Source organism: Oncorhynchus keta, chromosome 19 (assembly GCF_023373465.1).
Source record: "Oncorhynchus keta strain PuntledgeMale-10-30-2019 chromosome 19, Oket_V2, whole genome shotgun sequence".
NCBI lineage: Eukaryota > Metazoa > Chordata > Actinopteri > Salmoniformes > Salmonidae > Oncorhynchus > Oncorhynchus keta.
Window position 1 is genome coordinate 41,387,055 of NC_068439.1, and position 25,797 is coordinate 41,412,851.

The 25,797-nt window shown below is 42.7% G+C and overlaps 1 protein-coding gene across 4 annotated transcripts in view; it reads left to right on the forward strand.

Moving 5' to 3' along the window:
* LOC118397694 (oxysterol-binding protein-related protein 10-like) overlaps positions 1–25,797 on the forward strand; it is a 100,715-nt gene continuing 74,918 nt past the window's right edge. The window contains exons 1-5 of one of the 4 annotated variants that reach the window (XM_052470590.1): positions 1–589; positions 11,879–12,054; positions 17,248–17,327; positions 21,026–21,097; positions 24,670–24,870. In XM_052470590.1, the coding sequence (XP_052326550.1) occupies positions 324–589; positions 11,879–12,054; positions 17,248–17,327; positions 21,026–21,097; positions 24,670–24,870 (795 nt within the window). In that variant the 5' untranslated portion in view covers positions 1–323. Of the gene's footprint in view, positions 590–6,885; positions 7,195–11,878; positions 12,055–17,247; positions 17,328–21,025; positions 21,098–22,868; positions 23,044–24,669; positions 24,871–25,797 lie in introns of those variants that run through there. The other 3 variants (XM_052470589.1, XM_052470591.1, XM_052470592.1) reach the window with 3 other exon arrangements.

Here is a 25,797-nt window from a genome sequence, read left to right on the forward strand (position 1 = left end):
TGTGATGTGTAATAAGATTGGACTGTTATATGAGGGGGTTGGCTGAGAGAGTCAGGAGAGGGGGTGTCTGCACTGTGATTTCCCAACGAAACGTCAACGTTAGAGCGCCACGGCAGCAAGGGAACTACAGCAGTGCTCTTCATGCGGGAAATTATGCCTGGTTTCTTGGGCAGAGAGGGACGCTCAAATCACCAGGGAAACATGAATATTACATATTTAACCTTTTGATTTAGGCCAGTAGACATACATTACTGTGTTAACCACAATGTTCTAGAAAAAAAAATCAAATTGCTGTGCTCGACACCGTCTGTCCCGTCGTCAGTATGGAGAAGACGATCTGCAGTCCGCATCCTGGGACAAATAAAACGAACTCTGGTTCACTGCTTTCGGACAAGGGGAATTCGGGTAGAAAGATCGGACGAGCTGGTTCTCACAGCCCCGGCTCGGCTTCGCTTGGGAATGGGGCCGGTGGAGGAGTGAGTCGGGGAGGTTTATTGGGAAACAGTATGCATTTTCAGCAAGCGTGTAAGCGTCAGTTAGAAGGAGTGTTGAGCAAATACACAAACTTAATTCAAGGATGGCAGAACAGGTAAGCAGCCCTTTAAATCATGAGGTTCTTACCCACTGGTCAAATACTGGTTGGATCAACGTTGTTTCCACGTCATTTCAGCCCCATAAATCTATGTGATATTGAATCGACGTGGAAAACTGATTGGATTTGCAAAAAGTAATCAATGTAAGGGCGTTTCGTCATGGTTTCCATCAAACTTTTATCCTAAATCCAATGACATTGAGATTTTTTTGTTGGTTAAACGTTGAATTCACATTGGTTGACAACTCACTCAAATGTAAATCAAAACTAGACTTTGAACTGACGTCTGTGGGTAGTGTCATAAAGTGTAATGTTCCTTGGTGCATGCATGCTGTTAGTTTTTCCTCCACCTTGCACTGCAAAGGTCAGTGGTGTGTGGAGTGATAACGTGTCACTGTTTCAAGGGCTACAAGGTTGCAGCCATAGACTAGACAATTGAAACATTGTAATTTTGCCAGCTACAGAGCCTGTGCATAATGGATAACAATAAAGTTGCTCATGCATGATTTAGCATTTGTAGGCCTTCCCTGCCCCAGTATCTGTCTGCATAGTCAACGTCTCTAACGCATAGATACTGGGACAGGCCTTCTCTACAACCAGTGGCGATTTTTAGCTGGTAAATCTTGGTGGGGTAAACCCCCCCCCAACAGTTTTAGGTGCATGCCAGCAAAGACCCAACACAACACTAAACAATGCATTAATTGCACTATAACGGTGACAAACAGTGCCCACAAACTGTTAGGGCCTACATAAAGCTGTCCCAACACCTTACCACCGCTAGACCTGGCTATCTTACAGTATTCTCCCTGTACACCAAGTCAGAACCGTAGGATAAATAAAGGGGGCATTTAAGCAGACAAGGAAAGCTCTTACAATATTTGATGTTTACATTTCTCTAAAATAGGCTAAATGTTCACCACCAAGTCAGAACGGTAGACACAATTATGAGGTTGAGGCACATGGGCTACTAACAGCTCACTACATAACATACACTTAGTATTACTTTCTTAGCTACAGTGTACATATCTCCCTAGCATATTACATAATTTATGCCGCTGCATACCAGATATTTTTGGACTCATCTTGCTGTGCTGTGCTGTGCTCAGGAAGGTGGTGCAGCAGTCCTTTGTGGGCAAATTTTGTCATCAGACTTTTATCAAAGTCTGGCATTCTCTGGATTTATGGTGCTTTCAAGACAACTGGGAACTAGAAATAAAACAAGGTCGAAATCATGATTGCAATTTCAATTTGGATGACCGCTCAAAATACATTTTCCGAGTCGGAGCTAGTTTTTTAACGAGTTTCCAGTTTCTTGAACTCTCTGAAGTCAGTTTTCTGAGTTTCCAGTTGTTTTGAGTGCCTCAGAAGTCATGTTGGATTGACAGCATGGCCAATGTTGAATGTTTATCCTTTTAAGTATGGAAAAGAGACCCTTAAACCCAGTATTGGACCACACACCCACTCCACCGAATAGCAGGCTAGTGATTGCTTTGCCATGCTTGCAGTTAGCCACTGATTCCTTCCAAACCACTCATTGTTGAATTTGCGATTTCCAACTTGTTGTGTAATATTCATGGTCGTTTTATCTATAATTTCTCTTAATTTGAAAAGGATTTTCCCGTAGATTGTCGACTTGATTCATGATGACTTCTAGCTAAGATTTTGAAAGTATGATGTTGACTTGATCAGTCCAATCAAAGTTACAGTAGATATAACATGATTTGACATAATTTTATCTGTGGCCAATGACCTTGAGCCATCTTGAATGGGCACTTCCAATGTAACTCTATGGCAGCACCCATGGTGCTTGAATTTTCAAGCTCTACCATTTTTCAGTGACATAGTGTCCCCATGAGTGACAGAACACTGAGCCAATCACAGCGTAACTAGAGAACATTACCAACCCCTACGCTCTGTATATTCTGCTGCCTGCCACACCACCACAAAGAACTGAGCTCGGCTGAAACACCTGCATTTTGGAGCTGCCTTACTCAAGAAAGAAAAAGAGAATGTTTGTATGCGGCTTTATTAACTCCATGTTTTTAATTTTTTTTAATTTGACATTGTTTGCAGACAAAAAATGTGTGTATGTACGTACACTACCGGTCAAAAGTTTTCGAATACCTACTCATTCAAGGGTTTCATTATTTTTATTATTTTCTACATTGTAGAATAATAGTGAAGACATCACAACAAAGAAATAACACATGGAATCATGAAGTAACCAAAAAAGTGTTAAACAAATCAAAGTATATTTGAGATTCTTCAAATAGCCACCCTTTCCTTGACAGGTTGGCACACTCTTGGCATTCTCTCAACCAGCTTGATAAGGTAGTCACCTGGAATGCATTTCAATTAAGTGTGCCTTGTTAAAAGTACATTTTAGAATTTATTTCCTTGAGACAATCAGTTGTGACAAGGTAGCTTTATTTGGTAACAGACCAAGTCCATATTATGGCAAGAACGGCTCAAATAAGCAAAGAGAAACAACAGTCCATCATTACTTTCAGACATGAAGATCAGTCAATATGGAACATTTCAAGAACTTTCTCCAAGTGCAGTCGCAAAAACCATCAAGCGCTATGATGAAACAGGCTCTCATGAGGACCGCCACAGGAAAGGAAGACCCAGAGTTACCTCTGCTGCAGAGGAGAAGTTCATTAGAGTTATCAGCCTCAGAAATTGCAGCCCAAATAAATGCTTCAGAGTTCAAGTAACAGACACATCTCAACATCAACTGTTCAGAGGAGACTGAGTGAATCAGGCCTTCGTGGTCAAATTGCTGCAAAGAAACCACCACTAAAGAACACAAATAAGAAGAAGAGACTTGCTTGGGCCAAGAAACACAAGCAATGTACATTAGACCAGTGGAAATCTGTCCTTTGGTCTGATGAGTCCAAATTTGAGATTTTTGATTCCTTTGTGAGACGCAGAGTACGGATGATCTCAAATATTAAAAAAATCAAATATAAAATAGATTTAGCTTTGTTTAACACTTTTTATGGTTACTACAAGCAATACAACTGGCCTTCTTTACAATTAGTTGAGTATCTGGAGCATCAGCATTTGTGGGTTCGATTTACAGGCTCAAATGTCCAGAAACAAGGAACATTCTTCTGAAACTCGTCAGTCTATTCTTGTTCTGAGAAATGAAGGCTATTCCATGCGAGAAATTGCCAAGAAACTGAAGATCTCGTACAACGCTGTGTACTACTCCAGTCACAGTACAGCACAAACTGTCTCTAACCAGAATAGAAAGAGGATTGGGAGTCCCCGGTGCACAACTGAGCAAGAGGACAAGTACATTAGAGTTTCTAGTTTGAGAAACAGACCCCTCACAAATCCTCAGCTGGCAGCTTCATTAAATAGTACCAGTCTCAACATCAACAGTGAAGAGGTGACTCCAGGATGCTGGCCTTTTAGGCAGAGTTTCCAAGAATAAGCCATGTGTCAAAAAAAAGCCAATAAAAAGATGAGCAAAAGAACACACACTGGACAGAGGAACTCTGCCTAGAAGGCCAGCATCCCGGAGTGGCCTCTTCACTGTTGACGTTGAGACTGGTGTTTTGCGGATACTGTTTAATGAAGCTGCCAGTTGACAACTTGCGAGGCGTCTGTTTCTGGACGAAGAAGTCGTCATGACAGAGAAAAGGTTTATGGTCATAGTGCCTAATTGGCCACTTGAATACACTTCTCGACAAAAAGAGAACCAAAGGGGATTCTGTTTCATACATCAAATTCACAGTAAAAAATGGCCAGTATGATGACAAACAAACTAGTATTTTCTTCTGTGGGACTTTACACTCCCAACAGTTGTAAACAGGGAATCCTGGTATTATTCATGGTGAGATCACTGTGCAGTGTGGCCCACTATCTATATGGCTGCAGAGATGAGCTGAGGGACAGCAGTGTGCTAGAACACATACGCTGTACTGTATGGTCGGCGAAAGAGGTCGGAGAGAGTGGGAAGCTGGTAGAGGAGAACAGAGCAGCAGGTGATTTGACATAGTGGCTGTTTTCAAATGGCATCTTATTCATTTGGGGACACAGCCCCAAACACCCAGCTAGGATGGCTGCTCTTCCAGGCCTTCTGTCCCCAGTCCACCTCCAAATGCACCAGCCTGGCTGAGCTGCCCCTACACAGTGATGCGTGTGTCCCAGACTCCCAGTCCTGGGCTCATACACTGGAGCAGTGTAGTGTATGAGGACTGCCAGGTATTTGGGCTGGCACATGTGGTGTGTTTTAGAACGAGGTGAGTGGTTATGGATTCATAGTGGTTATCGATTCAAACCCAAAGGTGTTTGAAGGGTATGTGCCCTTTCTCACCACAACCTGAGTGAGATGCATATATGCACAAATTATCTACCTCTTTCAAAAGGTTAGCTTGTACTACACATCAAGCAGTGTAAAACTCCACGAGGAGTTGGGTTTCAAGATGATTCTTCCACAAGAACAAAATACTACTTTATTTCTAAATGACTTTTTTTTTAGGTGTATTAGAAGCAAATTGGTTATTTGGAGTTCATGGTAACTGTCCCATATTCAATTTAAAAAGAGCGCTGGACGCTGGGTGTCTTGGCTTTCAAGTTTCAAATTAGTTTTTGGTTCATTGATCTGGGTTGTTGCCATGTCCTGAGGGCCCATGTAAATGTGTACATGGAAATAAGACCGGTAAGCTACAGTGAGCTGAAGAGGATCTGAAATCCCATTCCAAAACTCAACTGATCCGTGTCATTTTGTTTTCCTTCTGTCAAGGGAGAATAATGCTGGCCCATTGAACCTACCTGAATCCTGGCAGTGGTGTGCTCAACTGCCTGCTACTTGTAAATAATGAGAGCAACCAAGTTGACGGCTTTTTCCTGCTGTACTGTTGTGTTGCGGTGTGTGCCACTTCAACTATTTTCTGCTAGTATAGCCCTCTTATTCTTGACATTATTTGATGTGTCATAATGGACCAAGTAAAGCATACTGTAACGGTACATGTGACACTGGCTATAGGCTTCAAAAGCCAGTAGTGTATTTTCCCTTCACCACAGATCTCATGGCCTCGAGAATTGCAGTTTTTAAATATTGTCGGACCTAGTTTGTGTGACGTTTTTGGACCCCCACAATTTTTTTGGGGGGAAGCTAAAAATGGAACGTCCAAAGTATTCCGTTGCAGGAAAATGTCCTTTTTTGACATGTTTTCCACCAGCAAACCTACCATGCCTCAGTTGTTAAAAAATGGCACTGTGTTGCTGTAATACTAGGTCTGTCAATTACATCCTTGTTTCTATTTGTGAAAGAGCATAAACATTGTCGGGCTATGTACTTGGCTATGCTGTGTGCTTGTGAACTTCACTGAGAGTGGGTCTGTGCCATGTTTGCGCTGTGTGTTGGGTGATCATGTTAATGTCGATTGCTATTTTAGTTTAGTTTTTTCAAGTGTAGGTGTATTGTACTGAATACTTAGTTTCCGTGTGTTTGTCTCACACGTATGCACATATTGGAGTGAAACTAGCAGCCCGTGGGAACTCTGTCAGGGTTTCAACTTACTGTTGTGAGTTAGAATAGTAGGATACGTGAGGTGCAATTTTGACATTTGGTTATGCAGTAGCAGTTTCTCTCTTATGTCAGTCAATTAGCCCATGTCAGCTAATATTTTTTAAATTGCTAAGTTAGTTTAGCGGCCAGCGAAACTTTTTTTTTATCATGGTCGAATTACCGACCGGTGGGCCCTCATTAATTTTGTTAGTCAAACTGCAAACATTTCTCTCCACGCTATGGCGAAATGTGTGTATTTGCAGCACACTTGCTTTAAAACGGCAACATTTTCTTTACATGCCATGGCAAAAAGTGTTGAATTGCACAAAATGTACAATTATTATAAAAACTACCATTCAAATGTTTGGGGTCACTTAGAAATGTCTTTATTTTTGAAAGAAAAGCTAAAACAAAGTCAATTTAAAAGTATCAGAAATACAGTGTAGACATCGTTAATGTTGGAAATGACTATTCATTCTTTAAATCAGCACAACCGTTTTCAGCTGTGCTGATATAATTGCAAAAGGGTTTAATGATCAATTAGACTTTTAAAATGATCAACTTGGATTAGCTAACAATATCATATATATATATATATCACATATATATCATATATATCACATATATATCATATATATATATGGATGTGCGTACGCAGACCTGTGTTCAACTGCGGTCCCTCATAAATTCAGATTTTTTTTGGGGTGTGGCCCCCACCCCCAACCAAGTTGCCCATCCCTTAACTAGGTCCTCCAATTGTGCAACACACCGTCACCTTGAGAGAGAGGCTGCATGTGCTTTAGGGTTACCCCTCCATTACGGCTCCCCAGTCTCTTAGGCCCCAATGATCAGATGAAAGCTTTCTGAGAAACTGGACTGTGACACAGAGAGAGACACTGAAGGACCTCCCACATCACATGGGCCTCATTACTTGCAACTTCAATTGAAAAGATGGATGATTGTGGCATGCGGGGTGCCATCCAATAAAGTTGCAGTTATCAAATGCATACTGTGGGCTGGAAGCTAAGCTGTCGAGTCTGTTGTAGAACTTGGACTTAAGTGTCCGCTTTAATGTGTGGTAAGCCAACCTTTTTTTCAGGGTTTCTGTTTTACCACAACTCCAAAAAGTTTTCTTTTTTGAAGTAGAACTAGTCCTCAGTGTAGCGAAACTCGAGGCTGGTTTCCAATGGATGGCACAGACCTGAGGAGGAGAAATCATTTAAAAACAACCCAGATGAACAATTTTTGTTGTTGCATATGACGCTGCACTTTCACATTTCACTCGTTGCTTCCCATTTTTTATTTGAAATATGTGGGGGAAAAGGTCGCAAGAACATTTCAGATACTTATTCTGTCACGTTTAACTACATTGGCAGAAAGGTTACCTAGCTGTAGTCACTATAATATTACTGTACTTTGTAAAACCAATGTCCTGGTCACATTCAGGTCTTCATGATGTATCGCATGTGTTGCAGAGAGGAGGATATCTTTTACTCTAAAATTGGTGTGATCTCGCAGGACACACTTCATTATAAGATTTCTGTTCTTCTGGACACTTGTACACCTTTCAGTAGCTATGCTATGGCCGGGCTGGTTAGGATCTGAGAGTATAATATGGAGGATTTGGGTTACATAAGGAGGTTCTATTTAAGTCTCCTGTGTGTGTGTGTGTGTGTTAAACACCAAGTTGTTACAGTAGGCCTATTGTGAGTCCTAATAATTTGAATTGTGTTTGGGAGTGTTTATGGTGCTGGGTTTGGTATGTTAGTTTCATGCACTGTTTATTTGGGACAATTGCATGGCTGAGGTCACCTGGATTTCACTCAACCATTTACCTGTCCGGACAGTTTTATTTTATGCCCGAGGTGCGGGACATTTACAAGTGAACCTAAGTTGTTATTATTTTGAGACTGTGTTGCGACATGTATTATTTGTGTGGTCGTTTATTTTCATAATGCAACCAACGCAAAATATATATATTTTTTAAGTTATTCCTTTCAATGTTTAAGCGTTTATGCAAAGCAAATTTTTACAATGCTGACTTTTACATAAGTTTACACCAATGCAAAAGGACTTGACTGACACGAGACCAACTCACAAACAAAAGGAGAAATCAAACTTTTTTTTCTCTGCTAGGCACGACATACTTGGCACCCCTAACCAAGCATAACCTCAATTCATGTCAAAACCATTACAATTTCATTAACTTGGCGCTCCGGTAATGCTTGCCGTGTGGCGACAGAGCGAACAGTCTATCACTTGGGTGGCTAGAGTCTTTTGACAGTTTTTAGGGCCTTCCTCTGACACCACCTGGTATAGAGGTCCTGGATGGCAGGGAGCTCAGCCCCAGTGATGTACTGGGCAGTACGCACTACCATCTGTGGCGCTTTGCGGTCGGATGCCAAGCAGTTGCCATACCAAACAGTGATGCAGCCAGTCAAGATGCTCTCAGTTGTGCAGCTGTAAAACTTTTTGCGGATCTGAGGGCCCATGTAAAAATCTTTTGAGCCTCCTGAGGGTGAAGAGGTGTTGTCGTGTCCTCTTCACTATTGTCTTGGTGTGTTTGGACCATGATAGGTTCTTAGTGATATGGACACCTGAGGAACTTTAAGCTCTTGACGAGCTCCACTACATACAGCCATGTTGAGTTGTGGGTGAACAAGGAGTACAGGAGGGGACTTATGCCGTGTTGAAAACAACTGGGAACTTTGGACAAAAAAATAGCTCCGACTGGGGGGGGAAAAAAAATCTATTTGAACAGTCATCCAACTCAGGTCCTCTTTTGTAGAGCTCTGACTTTCCAACATTAGGATCACTAACGTCATGATTTGACTTCCGAGTTGTTTTGAACGCAGCATAAGCACACACACCTGAGTGGTCCACGCGTTGAGGGTCAGAGTTGGGGATGTGTTGTTGCCCACCCTCACCAGTTTTTATTTGATTTAACCTGGTAAGTTGACTGAGAACACATACTCGTTTACAGCAAAGACCTGGGGAATAGTCACAGGTGAGAGAAGTGGGGGACGAATGAGTCAATTGGAAGCTGTGGATGATTAGGTGACCATGATGGTATGAGGGTCAAATTAGGACTTTAGCCAGGACTCCGAGATAAGTGCCATGGGATCTTTAGTGACCTCAGCGTCAGGACACTGTTTAATGTCCCACCTGAAAGACGGCACCCTACACATTGCACTGGAGAATTGGTAGTTTTTTTAGACCAGAGCAAGAAGTGCCTTCTACTGGCCCGCCAGCACCATTTCCAGCAGCATCTGGTCTCCCATCCAGGGACTGAACAGGTCTACTGCTGGTGGCCTGTCAGGAGGTCCAGCATTCAGTTGCAGAGGGAGACGTTTAATCCCTGTGTCTTTAGTTTAGTGCTGAGCTTTAATCCATGAACAGCGTTCTTACATATGTGTTCCTTTTGTCCAGTTGGAAAGGGCAGTGTGGAGTGCAGTAGAGATTGCATCATCTGTGGCTCTATTGGGGCGGTATGCAAATTGGAGTGGGTCCAGGGTGTCTGGGATGATGTTGATGTGAGCCATGGCCAGTCTTTCAAAGTATTTGTGAGTGCTACAGGGGCAATAGTAATTTAGACGGGTTACTTTGGCGTTCTTGGGCACAGGGACTATGATGGTCTGCTTGAAACGTATGTATTACAGACGGGGTCGGTGAGAGGTTAAAAATGTCAGTGAAGACACTTGCCAGCTGGTCAGTGCATGCTCTGAGTACGTGTCCTGGTAATCCATCTGGCCCTGCTGCCTTGTGAATGTTAACCTGTTTTAAAGGTCTTACTCACATTGGCTACGGCGAGCGTGATCACACAGTCATCCGGAACAGCTGGTGCTCTCATGCATGGTTCAGTGTTGCTTTCCTCGACCTGAGTATAGGAGGTATTTAGCTCATCTGGTCGGCTCACGTCACTGGACAGCTCGCAGCTGGGTTTCCTTTTGTAATCCGTAATAGTTTGCAAGCCCTGCCACATCTGACGAGCGTCAGAGCCGGTGTAGTAGAGAACACTCGGTCCAATTACTGCGCTTTGTCTAGATTTTTTGTTTATTTAACATGACTTGAGCTTGCAGTTAGTGCTTTACACAGTATCTCCTATGATATTATGTTTAGTGATATAAAGATGGTGGTAAAATGGCATTATGTATCTATTTTATCCAAATGTATGAAGAATGAGGGCACACAACTCAATATTAGGGAGGTGTTGTTAATGTTTTGTACACTCAGTGTTTACTTTTTGTTTTTGCATTGTGTGGCGATTTCCATTCATCCATGTTGCAGAGAATGAGCACAGCAGGTTAGGTTTAATAGAAAATATTGACACAAGCGTTAATAAAAAGGGACAAAGTACTGCTTTTTAGACTGATTCGCCTCATGATTTGTTTGACAGGACTTTGTTTTCATCCTCCCTAGGGCCAGAACTTTTTCCAGGATTTTTAACCATTTGACCCGATTAGAAAGAATCTGGGCCATGCTCATATAAAACTGTTATTTAAATTCTTTTTTTTATGGCTGACTATGTCTATGTCCTACCATACCACTAGGGTTCTAGGGTTCAGAGTTTCACCTGGTGAAGTTCGCCTATCAGAACGGGAAAAGCTCTGGGCCCCAGCAAAACTACTTCCCCTCTCTGGGACCTGTGGTGCCACCTCAAAAATCATCACGCAATGTTACAAATTGAAAAAACACATTATATTTGTATGATCTACTATCAAAAACATTTCAGCTGTATAAAAAAAAACGTTGCTATTACCATTTTATACTGCAGTAGTGTTCAGCTCAACGAGACAATTCTGATTACACTGCCATGCTCAAAGGGCGGCAATTGTTGGGCCAGTGCCGTGCGCGACCTCCCGAGGTAGCGCTCGAGACATGATGTTTTTTTCCCAAGTTTTACACAACGGTATTGTCTCTCGAGAATCGATAGCTCTCGAAAATATCCCTTTGCCATCCGTCAATGTGAAAACGGTCTATGATGATGCTCTCGGCTGTGGCAGTGTGGAGGATTGGGTTGTATTGACCTGTAAGTAAGTGCTCACTCGGCTTGTTCCAAAGCCTGGTCAATAGAGCTGCTCCTCTAATAGCGCACGGAACGAGGCGATTGATTGGCTGCAAGATAATTTCCGGTTAACAACACTTCCGGGTTTAGATGGCCGTACAATGAAAGCCAACCAAACAGGGTGACCCGCTATCTATGTCATGAATGCTTTGTTGTGACAAGTCCGTCCAATAGGCTATGTCCCATAGCCAGGATGTGTGTGTGTGTCCTTTACTTGCTCTGTGTGTGTGTCATATTGCAGGCTCTCAGGCTCTGACTGTATTTCAATTAGGCCTAAGCTAGGAGGCATTTATTCATCAAAGGTTCCAAACCTGTCTGATTCTGTTAAATTTCCACTCTGCGAGCTGTGGGCTCCAGCTGCTCCACTCATGGTACCAATACACTAACGACTACTTGGGTAGTTTGAGATTCAGTTGGTGGGAAGGTGTTGATGTCACTTCTTAATACGCTCAGTAATGTGCCTGACGCTTCTATAATGAAGAGCTCCTGTATATCTGGCAAGCTTTTTGCATGAAAGGTGAGAGGAGTTTAGTTGGGGATTTCACCCATCCTGTATCAATCATCACTACATTACTTAGCGGTTGCAATTACTGCTAAAGCAATAGAATTAGCATTAAACAATGATGAGAACATACAAATAAATGCTAATATAAATGTTTCTCTCCCCTCCCTCCCTTTCTCTCACCCTCTCCTACAGGTACTTTGTGCTGGACCCAGAGCTGGGACAGCTGCAGTACTTTGTACATGAACATGGCAAGAGCCAGAAGCCCAGGGGCTCCCTGCCACTGATTGGTGCGTCGGTTGTCCAGAGTGATGAGGCACCACACATGTTTATCGTCAACTCATTCCATGGCGAGCTTTACAAGCTCAGAGGTACGCTAACCCTTATTAGTCAGAGGTTGGGTATTCAGGGAGATTGCGTGGGGACAGTGGGAAGATTGCATTGCCTTGTGGGCGTTTTGCGGTTGCTCAATATAGCGATACCACTTCAAGCAGCTTAAATTGTGCACCGGCAAAAAACATTCCCAACAACCCAGTCTTTGTTTTGGAATTGAACCTGTGGTGTTGTAACTTAGCTTCATGAATATTTCACGAGTTCACTTTCATTTTGCCAACTCCATTTCCCACACTTGACAGGAGTTCTCTTGAGCTTGCATGAGTGGGCTACACGGGCATTCTATATAAGCTGCCTTGTCGCATTGCTGAAAGTTTGAACATCGTAACTGTACTGGTCGATACATCCTGTCAAAAGGGACACTCCCCTCTGAGCTACGGTTGAGGCCTAGGTCCATTGGGTTTAAACTGGCCACTAGGCTCGCTCTGTCAGAAGTAGGGGTGGGATGATACCAGTACCGCAATATTTTTTTCCATGGCAAAAAAATGAAAAGACGAAGCAGACAACTCTTTTGGTCCTTTTTTTAAAAAAACCTGCTGTATGTAAAATATAGTGTGCTACAGCTCGGAGAAAAAGAAGAAGAAATGTGACTCTGGATGACGACATAATGATGTTTGTTTCCAACATTAGGGCTGTTTACCTGAAGAAATTGAATCCGCTTTGTGTTTAGTTTCCTTGCCACAATACTAATCGCAGTTTGTAATCACAGTTTGTCCCGGCCCTAGTCCGAATTCTTGTATCCACTGACGAAGCAAGAGACTCCCTGTCGCTTTAGTTTGTGGAATGTCCCTGTACATTCCCCAAGGGAGGTATCAGAATAACTTGCCCTATATCTGTGGGTGACTCAGTGATCCATCTATTGATGTAGAGATGGAACTAGATGCAGCTTAAATAAAAAGGTTAAATTACTATCCTTATCAAAGAAGCTAGTTTGGTGTGTTTTTTTTGGAAGGTCTAAACACTATACTTAGTGGCATACGAGTCTGATTGGGATGGTGACATTTGAATTAAGCCAAATGGCGGGGAAGAATACCCACCACCCTGTAGTGTAGCAACCTTTCATGAGTCTTTGACTAAGAATTAGTAGGTGCACCTTAAATCTCACACGGGTTGTCATGGAAACCCAGGCTTCTACTGGGAAGGGAGAAGTTCAAGGTTCAACCAGGAACACATTTCCTGTTTGGTGATTCTGCAACAACAGACCTCTAGTAGTAGTGCCTTACAGGTGATGTTTGTACAGCCCAGCTGTGAATGTGTCCTTTCCTTTTCAGGTGGATGTCCTTGAATCCCCCTTCACAAACTGTCAAACGTCAAGTCACTGGAGAAGGTGCATATTTCTGCAAGCCAATAATCTCCCTTCAGGTGTCCTTGGTCGAACATTTGATCTCAACTCTTAGTAAACATTTTGAGTTAAATTTAAGAATGTCGTATTCAAGCCATGTGGAATTATGTGAGATTTGATACAGACGCTAAAGCACAGGCTTCATCTGATATCCAACCAAGGCAGCATAGGGTAATTTAGTTTTAGTCGAATAAGCGGGAGCATTATGTTTTGAGCTTTGCCCGGAGCCATGCTCATTGCTCCAGAGTGTATGAAATTAAAAGGTGAAACCAGCATGAATTATATCCTGTTTGAATGATCAAATGGCAAATTTTAAAGCTGTTGATCAGATGATGCCTGGAATAAGACACGAGGGCTGTTTAGAAGGGTCAAGTTATTTTCACGGCTTTTCAAGGGGGCTAATTGAGATGCCTGACTGCATATCAGGCATTATTGTGAATTATTATTATTATTATTATTATTATTAATCAGTAAGGCACGATGGCCTGTGGTATATGGCCAATATACTACGGCTGAGGGCTGTTCTTACGCACAACGCATCGCGGAGCGCCTGGATACAGCCCTTAGCCGTGGTATGTTGGCCATATACCACAAACCCCCGAGGTGCCTTATTGCTATTAGAAACTGTCTACCAATGTAATTAGAGCAGTAGAAATAAATGTTTTGTCATACCCGTGGTATACGGTCTGATATACCACGGCTATCAGCCAATCAGAATTCAGGTCTCGAACCATCCAGTTTATGAAATATTTAATATTGCCTAGAACAAATTCAATCTCATCCAGAATAAGGATCCATATTACTTCTACATACTAGGGATGGCAAAAATAAAGGAAACACCAACATAGTGTCTCAGGGCTCAGACACACCAATAGCATTTGCTGGCAGAGTGTACTTGGCACTCTGTTCAGAGATGATAGCTTTAATTTGCAAACTGAGTGCACACTGATTTAAAAAAAATAAAAATAAAATTAAATTGTATTTTTTTTTACACGTAGAATCAAGTGACAATTTCAAGTCACACGTCTATAGCGGGTGGTAGCAAAAACACAGCTCGCTGAACGATGTGTTTGACTTTTAATAGGGCGTCGGGCCACCACGAGCCAGAATAGATTCATTGCGCCTTGGCATAGAGTCCACAAGTGTCTGGACCTGTTTTGTTGAAAGTGGTGAAAAACGCTGTCAGGCGCCACGCTAGAATCTCCCACAAGTGTTCAATTTGGTTGAGATCTGGTGACAAAGGTTGCGTTTACACAGGTAGCCCAATTCTGATCTTTTTTCCGCTAATTGGTCTTTTGACCAATCACATCAGATCTTTTTCAGAGTGGATCTGATTGGTCAAAAGACAAATTAGTGATATATTTTTTACGCTTGCACTGTGTAGGATAAGCCCTGGGTTTATGTTCTTCCCAGCAACTGCAATAATCCCTACTCTCCCATGGCAGTCATGTTTAATAACCATCAGTTATGAAGTACATATTCAGAGTGCTGCCTTGTCATATTATCTCCATTCACCTTAATCAGATCCCCCACCAGCTCCCTCAAAAGTATGAGACTATTATTTTAGCCAACAACATCCACTCGATCACTGTAATTAGCATCGGTGTAATTACATGGTCATGGTTAAATGCTTGAATGGCAATGGATAGACATTAGTGCCCTCTCTTTAGAGTCTATATTGAAGTGTACTTTGACCCCCCTTTATTGAAATGCAGAGATGGTGTTATTTAAATGGCATGTGACTGTCCATTGCAAATGGGTCAGACTGTGTTCTGCTGCTTGTTCTCGTTTGCCAAAACAAGCGTGGCTCGTCCATCAGCTGAAGGGAACTGCCACCCCTCCAACTCCAAACCAGGGACCTTTTTTGAACAGAACATTGGCAGTCTTTTGGGGTTACCTTTTTTTAGACCGAGCACAAGAACGACCTGGTCTTCGCTAAGTAAGGATTAGTGTGCAAGTAGCTCATGTTAGCGACTTTAGTGTCCTTTTCACCATTCAAAACAGGTGCATATTTGCATATAAACAATAACCGCTCAGCACTGCCAGACCCACCTCTGTTCATTACAGCTAGCTAATTATGTACAATCCCGGCAACGCTTGTATCAAGACCCCATAATTGCTGCTCTAAATGTGTCGCAGATTCTAAACTGAGACGTTTTTGAAAGGGGGAAAAAAATATGCTGCTGATGTAGACGGAACCCATGGGAGGAAGGGTCTTAACAGACAGCTGGGTACAGGTGTTTCATTATGAATGGCCTACATGTACACAGCGTTCTCTTGAGAGAGCAGAGGAGCTGTTCACTGTTCTAAGTGTCCCATTTGACATTTGTTAGTGTGGGTGTGTCTCCTCCTCCTGCCTCCTCACTCAAGCGACAATTTCAGGTGCTTGAAAAATAGTGTAGGTCTTAAGTGAATGACAGAAACTCACGTCACGGTGTTCAAATGAGGCCATTACCCTTCCAAGAAATGACTCTTTCTCGAGACAACTCTCATGAATAGATTCAGCATTCCGCACTCCACCGTTCATGATCGTGCCCATTTGTTTCAGTTAATCAGCTAACCGATCGCTGCAGCTGTACATAATCTATTGCTAAATAGCCCACCCATTTTCACCTACCTCATCCCCACAGTTTTTATTTATTTACTTTTCTGCTCTTTTGCACACCAATATCTCTACCTGTACATGATCATCTGATCATTTATCACTCCAGTGTTAATCTGCAATACTGTAATTATTCCCCTACCTCCTCATGCCTTTTGCACACATTGTATATAGACTCCCCTTTTTTTCTACTGTGTTATTGACTTGTTAATTGTTTACTCCATGTGTAACTCTGTGTTGTCTGTTCACACTGCTATGCTTTATCTTGGCCAGGTCGCAGTTGCGAATGAGAACTTGTTCTCAACTAGCCTACCTGGTTAAATAAAGGTGAAATAAAAAAATAAAAATCACTATTAAGGACTCCATGAGTCCAGACAAGGCTGCTATATTCGGTTCCGTTGCTAATGAAATGTTCTTATTTTCTCCTTGGAGCGTTACCATGGAGACTGGAGACTTTGGTACACACAATTTGATAGTATCTCACTGAATAATAGGTTGAGATGCTGAATTGCTCTTGAATTAAAGTTTTCCCAGTCAGTCACAATGATATCCCCAATTGGTCTAGCTAGTCTAGTCGAAAGAGGTTACCATTTTGTAGACGTCAGGCTGGACAAAGCAGGCTCTGCCAATTAATCGGTTAATGAAATGAAACGGGCTTATTGACGTGTCTGGCCTCGGAGGGCAGTTTACTGTCTTGTAAAACAAAAGGGGTCCAGTGAGTCACTTTTTCCATGGTTGGTGTTTGGATAGCAGGCTGCCTCTGTGCCTGTGAAATGTCTGCCATTTTAGCTAATCGCACAGACACTGTTGCCCCCATCATTGAGAGTTTAGGTTAAAGATCAAGCTTTCCATCAATCTGAAAATGTGTCTTAGAATATGTTTTAGTGAGTTGTAGAATATGGACACAGATACTATTGTAAAGTTCAGTAGTTTAAAAGCCCCTACACAGGGAGTTTGGGATCAACGTAAACAAACCTGATGCACTACAGTACTGATGTACTACAATTATCAGACCCTGTAACAGAATACACAGCACATTGGCTGATACAGACACAAATTGGATGTCAATCTGAAAAGTGATATGCAACACATGACACATTTTGTGACGACTACCTACATATCGAACTGACCATTAACTCATATGATGACGGTTTCCTATTTCTCCCATTGTGACAATGATGGTTATCGGAAATGAACAATTAATTAGCTCCTTTTGTGTCTCCGTAGCATCCGACGCCAAAGAGCAGCAGTTCTGGATGAACCAACTCCAAGCGTGCGCCAGACGCCATTCCGACAGCAGTGCCAAGGTGTGTACAACGCGCTTGCGCACACACACACACACACACACACACACACACACACACACACACACACACACTGCAGTCACTACTAAGCTCTAGCTCCTGGAATATGTCCCTCAGGAAGAGCGGTGCAGTGACAGGGAAGCCTTGACTTTCACTTGCAATTTTTAATTTATTTTTTAATTTAACCTTTTATTTAACCTTTTTATTTAACTAAGCAAGTCAGTTAAGAACAAATTCCTAGTTACAATGGCGGCCTACGCCGGCCAAGCCCGGACGGCGCTGGGCAAATTGTGCGCCACCCTATGGGACTCCCAATCACGGTCGGTTGTGATACAGCCTGGATATTAGAGATGAATATACCACTGAGTTTACAAATCTCATCGCAGGTATTTCCCACTTCTGCCGATTGATTGAATTCCATGGGTTCAGGCACCTTGGAGGACATTTAAATTGCTGTAAATATGGCTTTTGACAGATGGCTTGAATGGACCACTATGGTATTAGTGTAGGGGTCGATAGCGGGAGAAGTGAAGTAGTTTGAGAGAAAGTAGCTTTGTGGTTGTGAGATTTTGTTGCAAACCCTTGTTGGGTGCACTGTTGGCACACTGAAACAGCAAATGCTCTTTCCTATAGTGGTTGGATTTTGGAATTCCTTCGCGTTCATGCAGTCTCAATGCACACAGCAGGTACAGTTGATAACGTTCATAGCCTTCAGAAACTATTCATACCCCTTGACTTATTACACATGTATTTTTTTACAGCCTTAATTGAAAATATATATATATATTGTTTTCTCTCACCCATCTATCTACACACTATACCCCATAATGACAAAGTGAAAACATGTTTTTAGAAATGTTACCAAATTTATTCAAAATGAAATACAGAAATATCTCATTTATCTCACACCCCTGAGTCAATACATGTTAGAATCACCTTTCTGGGTAAGACTCTAAGAGATTTTCATACCTGGATTGTATATTTGCACATTATTCTTCAAAAAAGGATTTAAGCTCTGTCAAGTTGGTTGTTGGTCATTTTCAAGTCTTTTTCAAGTCTTTCCATAGATTTTCAAGACAATTTTAAGTCAAAACTTTAACTAGGCCACTCAGGAACATTCAATGTCGTCTTGGTAAGCTACTCCAGTGTATATCTGGCCTTGTGTTTTAGGTTCTTGTCCTGCTGAAAAGTGAACTTGTCTCCCAGTGTCTGTTGGAAAGCAGACTGAACCAGGTTTTCTACGATTTTGGCTGTGCTAAGCTCTATTCTGTTTTTTTATCCTAAAAAAACTCCCTAGTCCTTGCCGACAATAAACATACCCATAGCATGATGCAGCCACCACCATGCTTGACAATATGAACATTGATACTCGGTGACGTATTGGATTTGCCCCAAACATAACACTTTGTATTCAGGTCATTTTTTGCAGTTTTACTTTCGTGCCTCATTTCAATCAGGATACATGTTTTGGAATATGTTTTTTAGTCTGTACTGGCTTCCTTCTTTTCACTCTGTCATTTAGGTTAGTATTGTGGAGTAAGTACAATGTTGTTGATCCATCCTATCACAACCATTAAACTCTAACTGTTTTAAATTCACCATTGGTTTCCTTCCATCTTCCCGGCATCTTGAGTTTTACATTTCAGTAATTTAGCAAACGCTCTTATCCAGAGTGACATTTCGGGTTACGTGCCTTGCTCTCGGGCAAGATTTGTTTTCACCTAGTCTGATTGGGGATTCGAACCAGCAACCTTTTGGTTACTGGCCCAACGCTCTTAAACGCTAGGCTACCTGCCGCTCGGGAGTTCGGAAGGACGCCTGTATCGTTGTAGTGACTGGGTGTATTGATACACCATCTTGGGTGTAATTATTAACTTCCCATGCTCAAAGGGATATTCAGTGTCTGCTTTTCTTTTGTTTTTACCCATCTACCTACAAGTGCCCTTCTTTGCTGGGGATTGGAAAACCTCCCGGGTCTTCGTGGTTAAATCTGTTTGAAAATCGCGGCTCGACTGAGGGACCTTGCAATTATCTGTATGTGTAGGGTACAGAGATGAGGTAGTCATTCAAAAATCACATTTAACACTATTCTTGCAGAGAGTGAGTCCATGCATCTTATTTAGGCTTGCCATGCAAAGGGGTTGAATAATTGTTCACTCAAGCTATTTCAGCTTTTCATTTTTAATTAATTTGTAAATATTTCTAAAAACATAATTCCGCTTTTGACATTATGGGGAATTGTGTTTTTGGCCAGTTCTCAAAATCTCAATGTAATCCATTTAAAATTAAGGCTGTAAAGCAACAAAATGTGGAAAAAGTCAAGGAGTGTGAATACTTTATGGAGGCACTGTATACCAGGTGAGTAATTCTGGTGTAGACATGAATTCTCACCATCACCTTGCAGAATTATCCTCTCTTGTAGATCCCATCTTATCTTGGCACAGCTCGTACACCTGCTCCTCCCTCCTCTACCCTTCTAACGCTCCTGCTATCTCCTCCCATAGGGCTCTGCGGCTGCTACAGTAGGACTTATGGGAGTCAGCTATTCCCTTTTTAAATAGAGTATCATCCCTGATCCTCTGTCTGTTTGAGAGTGAGAGGTAACCTGGGTACATGCCACCTGGCAATAACTTTCAAGTGGAACCATTCCAAACCTATGAACTCTAATTTTAAAAAAAAGAAGTTTTTCTGTGGAAAAGTCTGTGAAAGTCAGATTCAAGTCAAGGTCATGTTGAATCCGGACTGCCACCGGAGAGTTTAAAAAAATACTTTTTTTTTACTGCAGCATATTATTTTTTGTAGCAAAGTTTTTTTTCCTTTTGTAGGAAAATTTGTTTCGGCAAATGGCCTATTCTTCAGCATACTATATTTTGCTCTTTCTCTTCCTTTCATTCACTCGCGCTCTCTCTCCTTCGCTCTCTCTCCTTCGTTTTCTCTCTCTCCATCTCCCCATGTCTACAGACTGATTGTGTGAGTGCACCGCAGCGGTCTACAAACAATGCTCTCCCTGTCTGCATCTCCTCGCGCTCTCCTATCACGCATCACCTCCATTTCCTCCACCCCTGCCTCGTGGCACAATAACTCTCGTAAATATGGTTCCTGTTTCCTGTCAAAAAAGACAATCGGACACGTTTCCTTATGTGAATGAGTTTGTGTTAATCCATTGCCGACGTAGACTTGATTTGGAGAGTGAATAGAATTTGGGGCAGTACGGCTGGTTATGGACTCCTGCTCTCTTGGTATAATAGATACGAGGGTAGCAGACCATGCATTCACCATCTCTGGAGCTCCCGTACAGCCCTATTGTTGGTCTGTCCAGGGGAACATTTTAAAGCCAGTCTCCATGTGACAGTGGAACAGTGGAGTATCAGCCTCATTATGGAGTTACCCCATCCTCTGGATCTCTGCTGTGGGCCTTGGCAGCCTGGTTTGGAAGTCGCTGGGTTGTGAAGGGAACGGTGAAGATTTAGAACTTACTGCGTAGCAGTTTACCGACCAGTTCCTTTCTTAACAGTGGAAGGAAGAAACGTCATCAGTTTTGCACCTGGGTCATGTTCATCAGGGCACATAAGTTTTGTAATGGGAAAACAAGCTGAGCTTTTCTTACTAGACAAGTTGAGGTTGTATCTCTCCATTTCCCCAGCTACTGAACACGACCCTGTACTGAGTTCTATGGTTTTTTTGTGTGTGTTTGGCCTTAGGTCTGGAAGCTTAAGGGATCGGATGAGCACCTGAGTGTGGAGAGAACGACGGGAGGCAGCCAGGAGGGGCTGGTGAGTCAAGATGCACCCGTCCACACCTGAGCTACTGACCCTGTACCAACAATGTACAAACACCTGCCTTCTAAATGTTCAGATCTCTATATACTGTAGACATAAATACACTTATAGGGTTGTCCATGTCTTCACCTCTCGTTGTGTCCCGGTTCTCACTTTCTGCCCTCCTCCATATATTTGAAAGTGTAGAAAAAGCCTTTATGTTCTTGGATACCAGCTTGAAAACTTTCATTGCAAACTCTCACACCCAGCGTGTAGCTATTCACTTTTTCAAAAAAGTGCTACACAGTTGAATAGACAGAAGTCCAATTATACTCCTTAACTTGGATCAGTAAGGGGAAGGCTCCCCAAAAGAGGAGTTTTTTTTCTCTTCTCCCTCTTGTCAAAAGCGGGTGAGCTTTTTTGGGTTCCTGTACCGTGACAGACAACCGTATCTAATCGTGTCTAAGCCTCCCATTCTGCCTCCGAGATCAGTATCACATCTCTTCCAAAGTCTAAGATGTATTCCTGGCTTAGCATAAACAATCTACAATAGCCTGAGTGCCGAAATACACTTGGGGAATGAGGGCAATTTCTGTTATATAGTTTTTATTATTGCCAGTGCTGGGTGTACAACTGATAAGTAAACTGCGCTTTCCTCAGTTTAGCTGCTTATTTACGCTTTCGGTGGAGATTTAAACTTTTGTATTCAAAAAGCTGTCACGCATTTCATACCGTTTCGTTCAATGTGTCGGTCACCAGTTACAAATGGCAATCCTTTCTCTGGTGTGTTGACAATGACTTTCTTTGTACAGTAGAACAGTAGAAAGGCATCTCTCATCGCCTGAGGCTACATTTTGTACCACACTGTAGTGGAAGAGCGGATTCTACTGTGTTCTAAAATAACTCTCACTGATGTTTGAAATTCCTCTCATCCCGGCTCTTTAGTGGGAAGTAATTCCCTACCGAACCTTCAGAATATAATTTATACATCACTTTCGGGTTCCTCGTAACCGGCCCAGCTCAGCCCCACTGTAGATGCATTTCAGTAGATTATTTCTGCCTTTTTTTGATACCGTCTCCTGACTTATGTGGTGCCCACCACTCCACGTTCTGTTATGGCGGGCCAAGTCAGCCTAAGCAGTATGGGCACACCTGTGAGGGGCAGACGTGCCTGTTGGGAGGAGGGGAATGGGAGCTTGTTGAAGTACTGCTGAGGCTGTGTAAGTGGAGAGTGATGTGCATTATGTGTACAGTGTAGGTAGAGTCAGTCACTCAAGTGTTTCCTAATAGGGAAAGGCGTGAACCAAGCGGTGGTAAATCTTTACCCGTACCAAATTGGAGACCTAATAGAATGCAGAAATTTGAGTTTTTTTGTTGTTGTTGTACCCTCATGAGAAGTTGTTTCTGTATCCACTGAAAGGTAGAAAAAGTTGCATAGTTCACAGGGTTGAATAATCTTTGCAGGGTTTGTAAGTTAGCCTTGCTAGCAGATTGTAACAGGCTAATGTGTTGCTCCATTAGCCATTACAGGATAGGTCATGTTTGAAGTAGCACAGAGAATTTTCGGCCAACCTTAAATTGGCGATACTATATTCATTCTCGAGTCAGCCAAACATGTACCTTCAAAAATGTCAGTATCCATTTGTAGGTGCTTTGTTTGAATTTAGAAAATGCTACATTTGTATGTGTATGCCTCCATCTTGTTTATTTAAAATCTTATCTCATTGATTGAAACAGGTGAGTGACATGTGGCACTTTGGGCTACCACCTGTCTCAATCAATGAGAAAAGATTTGTACACATTCGAACACATTGTTGGATTACTTCATGGAGCAAAAAAAAAAGTGTTTTAATAACAGCGCATTTTCTAAATTCAAATGAACCACCTGCAACTAGACACACACATTTTAGAAGATGCATGTTTGGCTGAATCAAGAACTAAGATTGTATGGCCAGGATAAGGTTGGTCAAATTCTCTGTGCTACTCCACAAACAGTACCTATCCTGTAATGGCTAATGGAGCGTCACATTAGCCCGTTAAAATCTGCTAGCTAACGGTAGCCATGCATGACAGTAACTTTTCCTCTCCCAGCTTCAGTGATACAGGTGGTTCTCTCTTTCTATTTCTCTCGCTTTCTCTGGGTTCAGTACTAATTCTCATTACCCCTCATTTGCTCTCTCTCTCTCTCTCTCTCTCTCTCTCTCTCTCTCTCTCTCTCTCTCTCTTTCTCTCTCTTTCTCCCTGGGTTCAGTACTCTCTTCTCTCTCTCTTTCTCTCTCTCTCTCTCTCTCTCTCTCTGTTCAGTACTCATTCTCATTATCCCTCATTTGCTCTCTCTCTCTCTCTCTGGGTTCAGTACTCATTCTCATTATCCCTCATTTGCTCCCTCTCTCTCTCTCTCTGGGTTCAGTACTTGTTCTCATTATCCCTCATTTGCTCCCTCTCTCTGTCTCCATGACTCTGCCATCTTCTCACTGTTGCAGTTTTCTGAAACTCCTGCAGCTCTGTGCCAGTTTTAGAGAGGAGAGACCTGAGCTGCTGTTGGACACATCTAAATGCTGAGTGCCCCCCCATCTGATTTACTCACTGCTGTAGCTTCATGCTCTTGTTCTCACAGAAAGCTGCCATCTCGCGATTTGAAACGTCGTTAGGGTGAGAATTTGAATGATTCACATACATACTTGCGGCCATTGGGAAATAAAGTATCCTGCACTTTCCTGCAGTGTCACAATGTGCCTTATTCCGTTTGTGACTATTATGGCTCTGTGGTCCTGGGAGTGAGAGTTGCTGCTTCCAAAATGGAAGCAGAGTTGTTTCTCCTCCGGTGAGCAGTGCTCAGGGAGGCAGTCGTTTATTTGATCTATTTATCTATCTTACCTCTGCTCTCTCTCTCTCTCTCAAATGTGCTGTGCTGTGCCCAGGCCTCTGGTATCCAGGGTGGAGGGGCACTGTCTCTCTGGAACTGCTGTAAATTGATTGAGGGTTCCGACTGAGAGACATGGCAGACAGTATATACAGGGCAGGGAAATGGAGAGACGAAAGAGGGACAGAAGGAAGGAGAGAACCGGATTAGATGTATTTTTTTTGGTGTAGAGCTATAAAGAAGACGGAAGGCAAAGGTCCACTTTTTTAAGTTTGGTTGATGGCTTCTTAAATTTCTGTTCGTTCACCTCTACGTACCTTATTTGCTCTTGCCAGGAGGGAAATAACCTGAAGCTAATTTAGGAGTTGAGTTCACTGGAAAGGTGGTAGCTTTTGCTCTGGTTTTTGTTTGGGGTTTGTAATAACAGGAGGCCCAGGCTGAGGTTTAGTCACGGTTCTTCTCATACGACTGAAATGTGGACCTTTTTAAGGAAACCACAAGGTGCAGTCTTCGGTTTGCTGTCCGTCGTCAGGCATAGGTCCCAACATGGCTTTCATATCGTACCCAAGCTTATTCAAGAAGGCTAAACCCATTTTTTTTTTGACTCGCAAACCATAGGATACAGGTGAATATGAAAATGGTAGTAGGAAGTAGCTGAGTGGTGTGGCAGTTCACATATCCCTCCTCACACTTTTTTTTTTTGTTGTGTGTCTTTCTCTCTCAGGGCTCGTCGTCTTCCGGTCGGTCCCGTAGCGTCTCCCTCCTCCCCCACCTCCCACCAGCCTCCTCATCGCCTGGTATCCAGAGGCACTTGGCGTGCCCGGGCACACCGAGCAACATTGTGACCATCACCCACCACAAGTCCCCAGCCGCTGCTCGACGGGCCAAGAACCAGTATCCCGGCCGACTACTGGAGGTCAAAGAGGTGGGTGGAACCTGAAACTGTCCCTCTGTGATGACATCATCATGGCTGTATTGATAATTCATTGTCGTAGGCGCTAGGGAGACTGCCAAATTCATCAATGTCAGACAGATTGGCGTCCGTGGAGTTTGGATTTTTAAATGTACTATGTACACAATAGGGAATATTTCTGTTCAAAGTACATGACGCTGTCATTTTAAATTGACCACAACATCGACCCCAACAACTTATTTTCATACTGCACCATATTTCTTGTCCTATGTGTTCAGTGTTTCTGCTTACCCTCAGGTTGGCCGTTGGTGCAACGAGTTCAACAAAAAATGTTGGGCCTAGGCTTCTGACCCTATCAACAATGACTGCACTGCGCTCTATGTCTGTAGCTTTAGCTGGCTTGGCATTTCTCTGTATATATCCATACTGCTTAAAATGGCATGCGACAAAGGGGAAAGCTAGCTAAAAGGCTAGCTCAGCGTTTCCAAAACTCGGTCCCGTGGACCCCAAGGGGTGCACGTTTTGGCTTTTGCCCTAGAACTACACAGCTGATTCAAATAATGACACCATCAAGCTTTGATTATTTGAATCAGCGGTGTGGTGCTAGGGTTAAAAAACAAAACCTGCACCCCTTGGGGTCCCTAGGACCGAGTTTGGGGAAACACTGCGCAAGCTGATGGTGTGCCTATGGAGTGAAGAGGGTGAAAGAGCATTATACCGGTAATTCCAGTGTTTGCTAAAATGGTTGACTAACCAATTGCGGAATTTGGCATTGATTTGCATGGACATTTTGGAGTAGTACTTTCGTGACTGAGAACCCCTCCGATTGCCATTAGTCATCCTCCAAAACGCACTCTTGTACTTTGTTGTATGTTGTATGTTGTTGTCTCCTTTCTTTAGGGGAAAATTATATCAGTCAGACTGTGCTAAGCGGGCCCT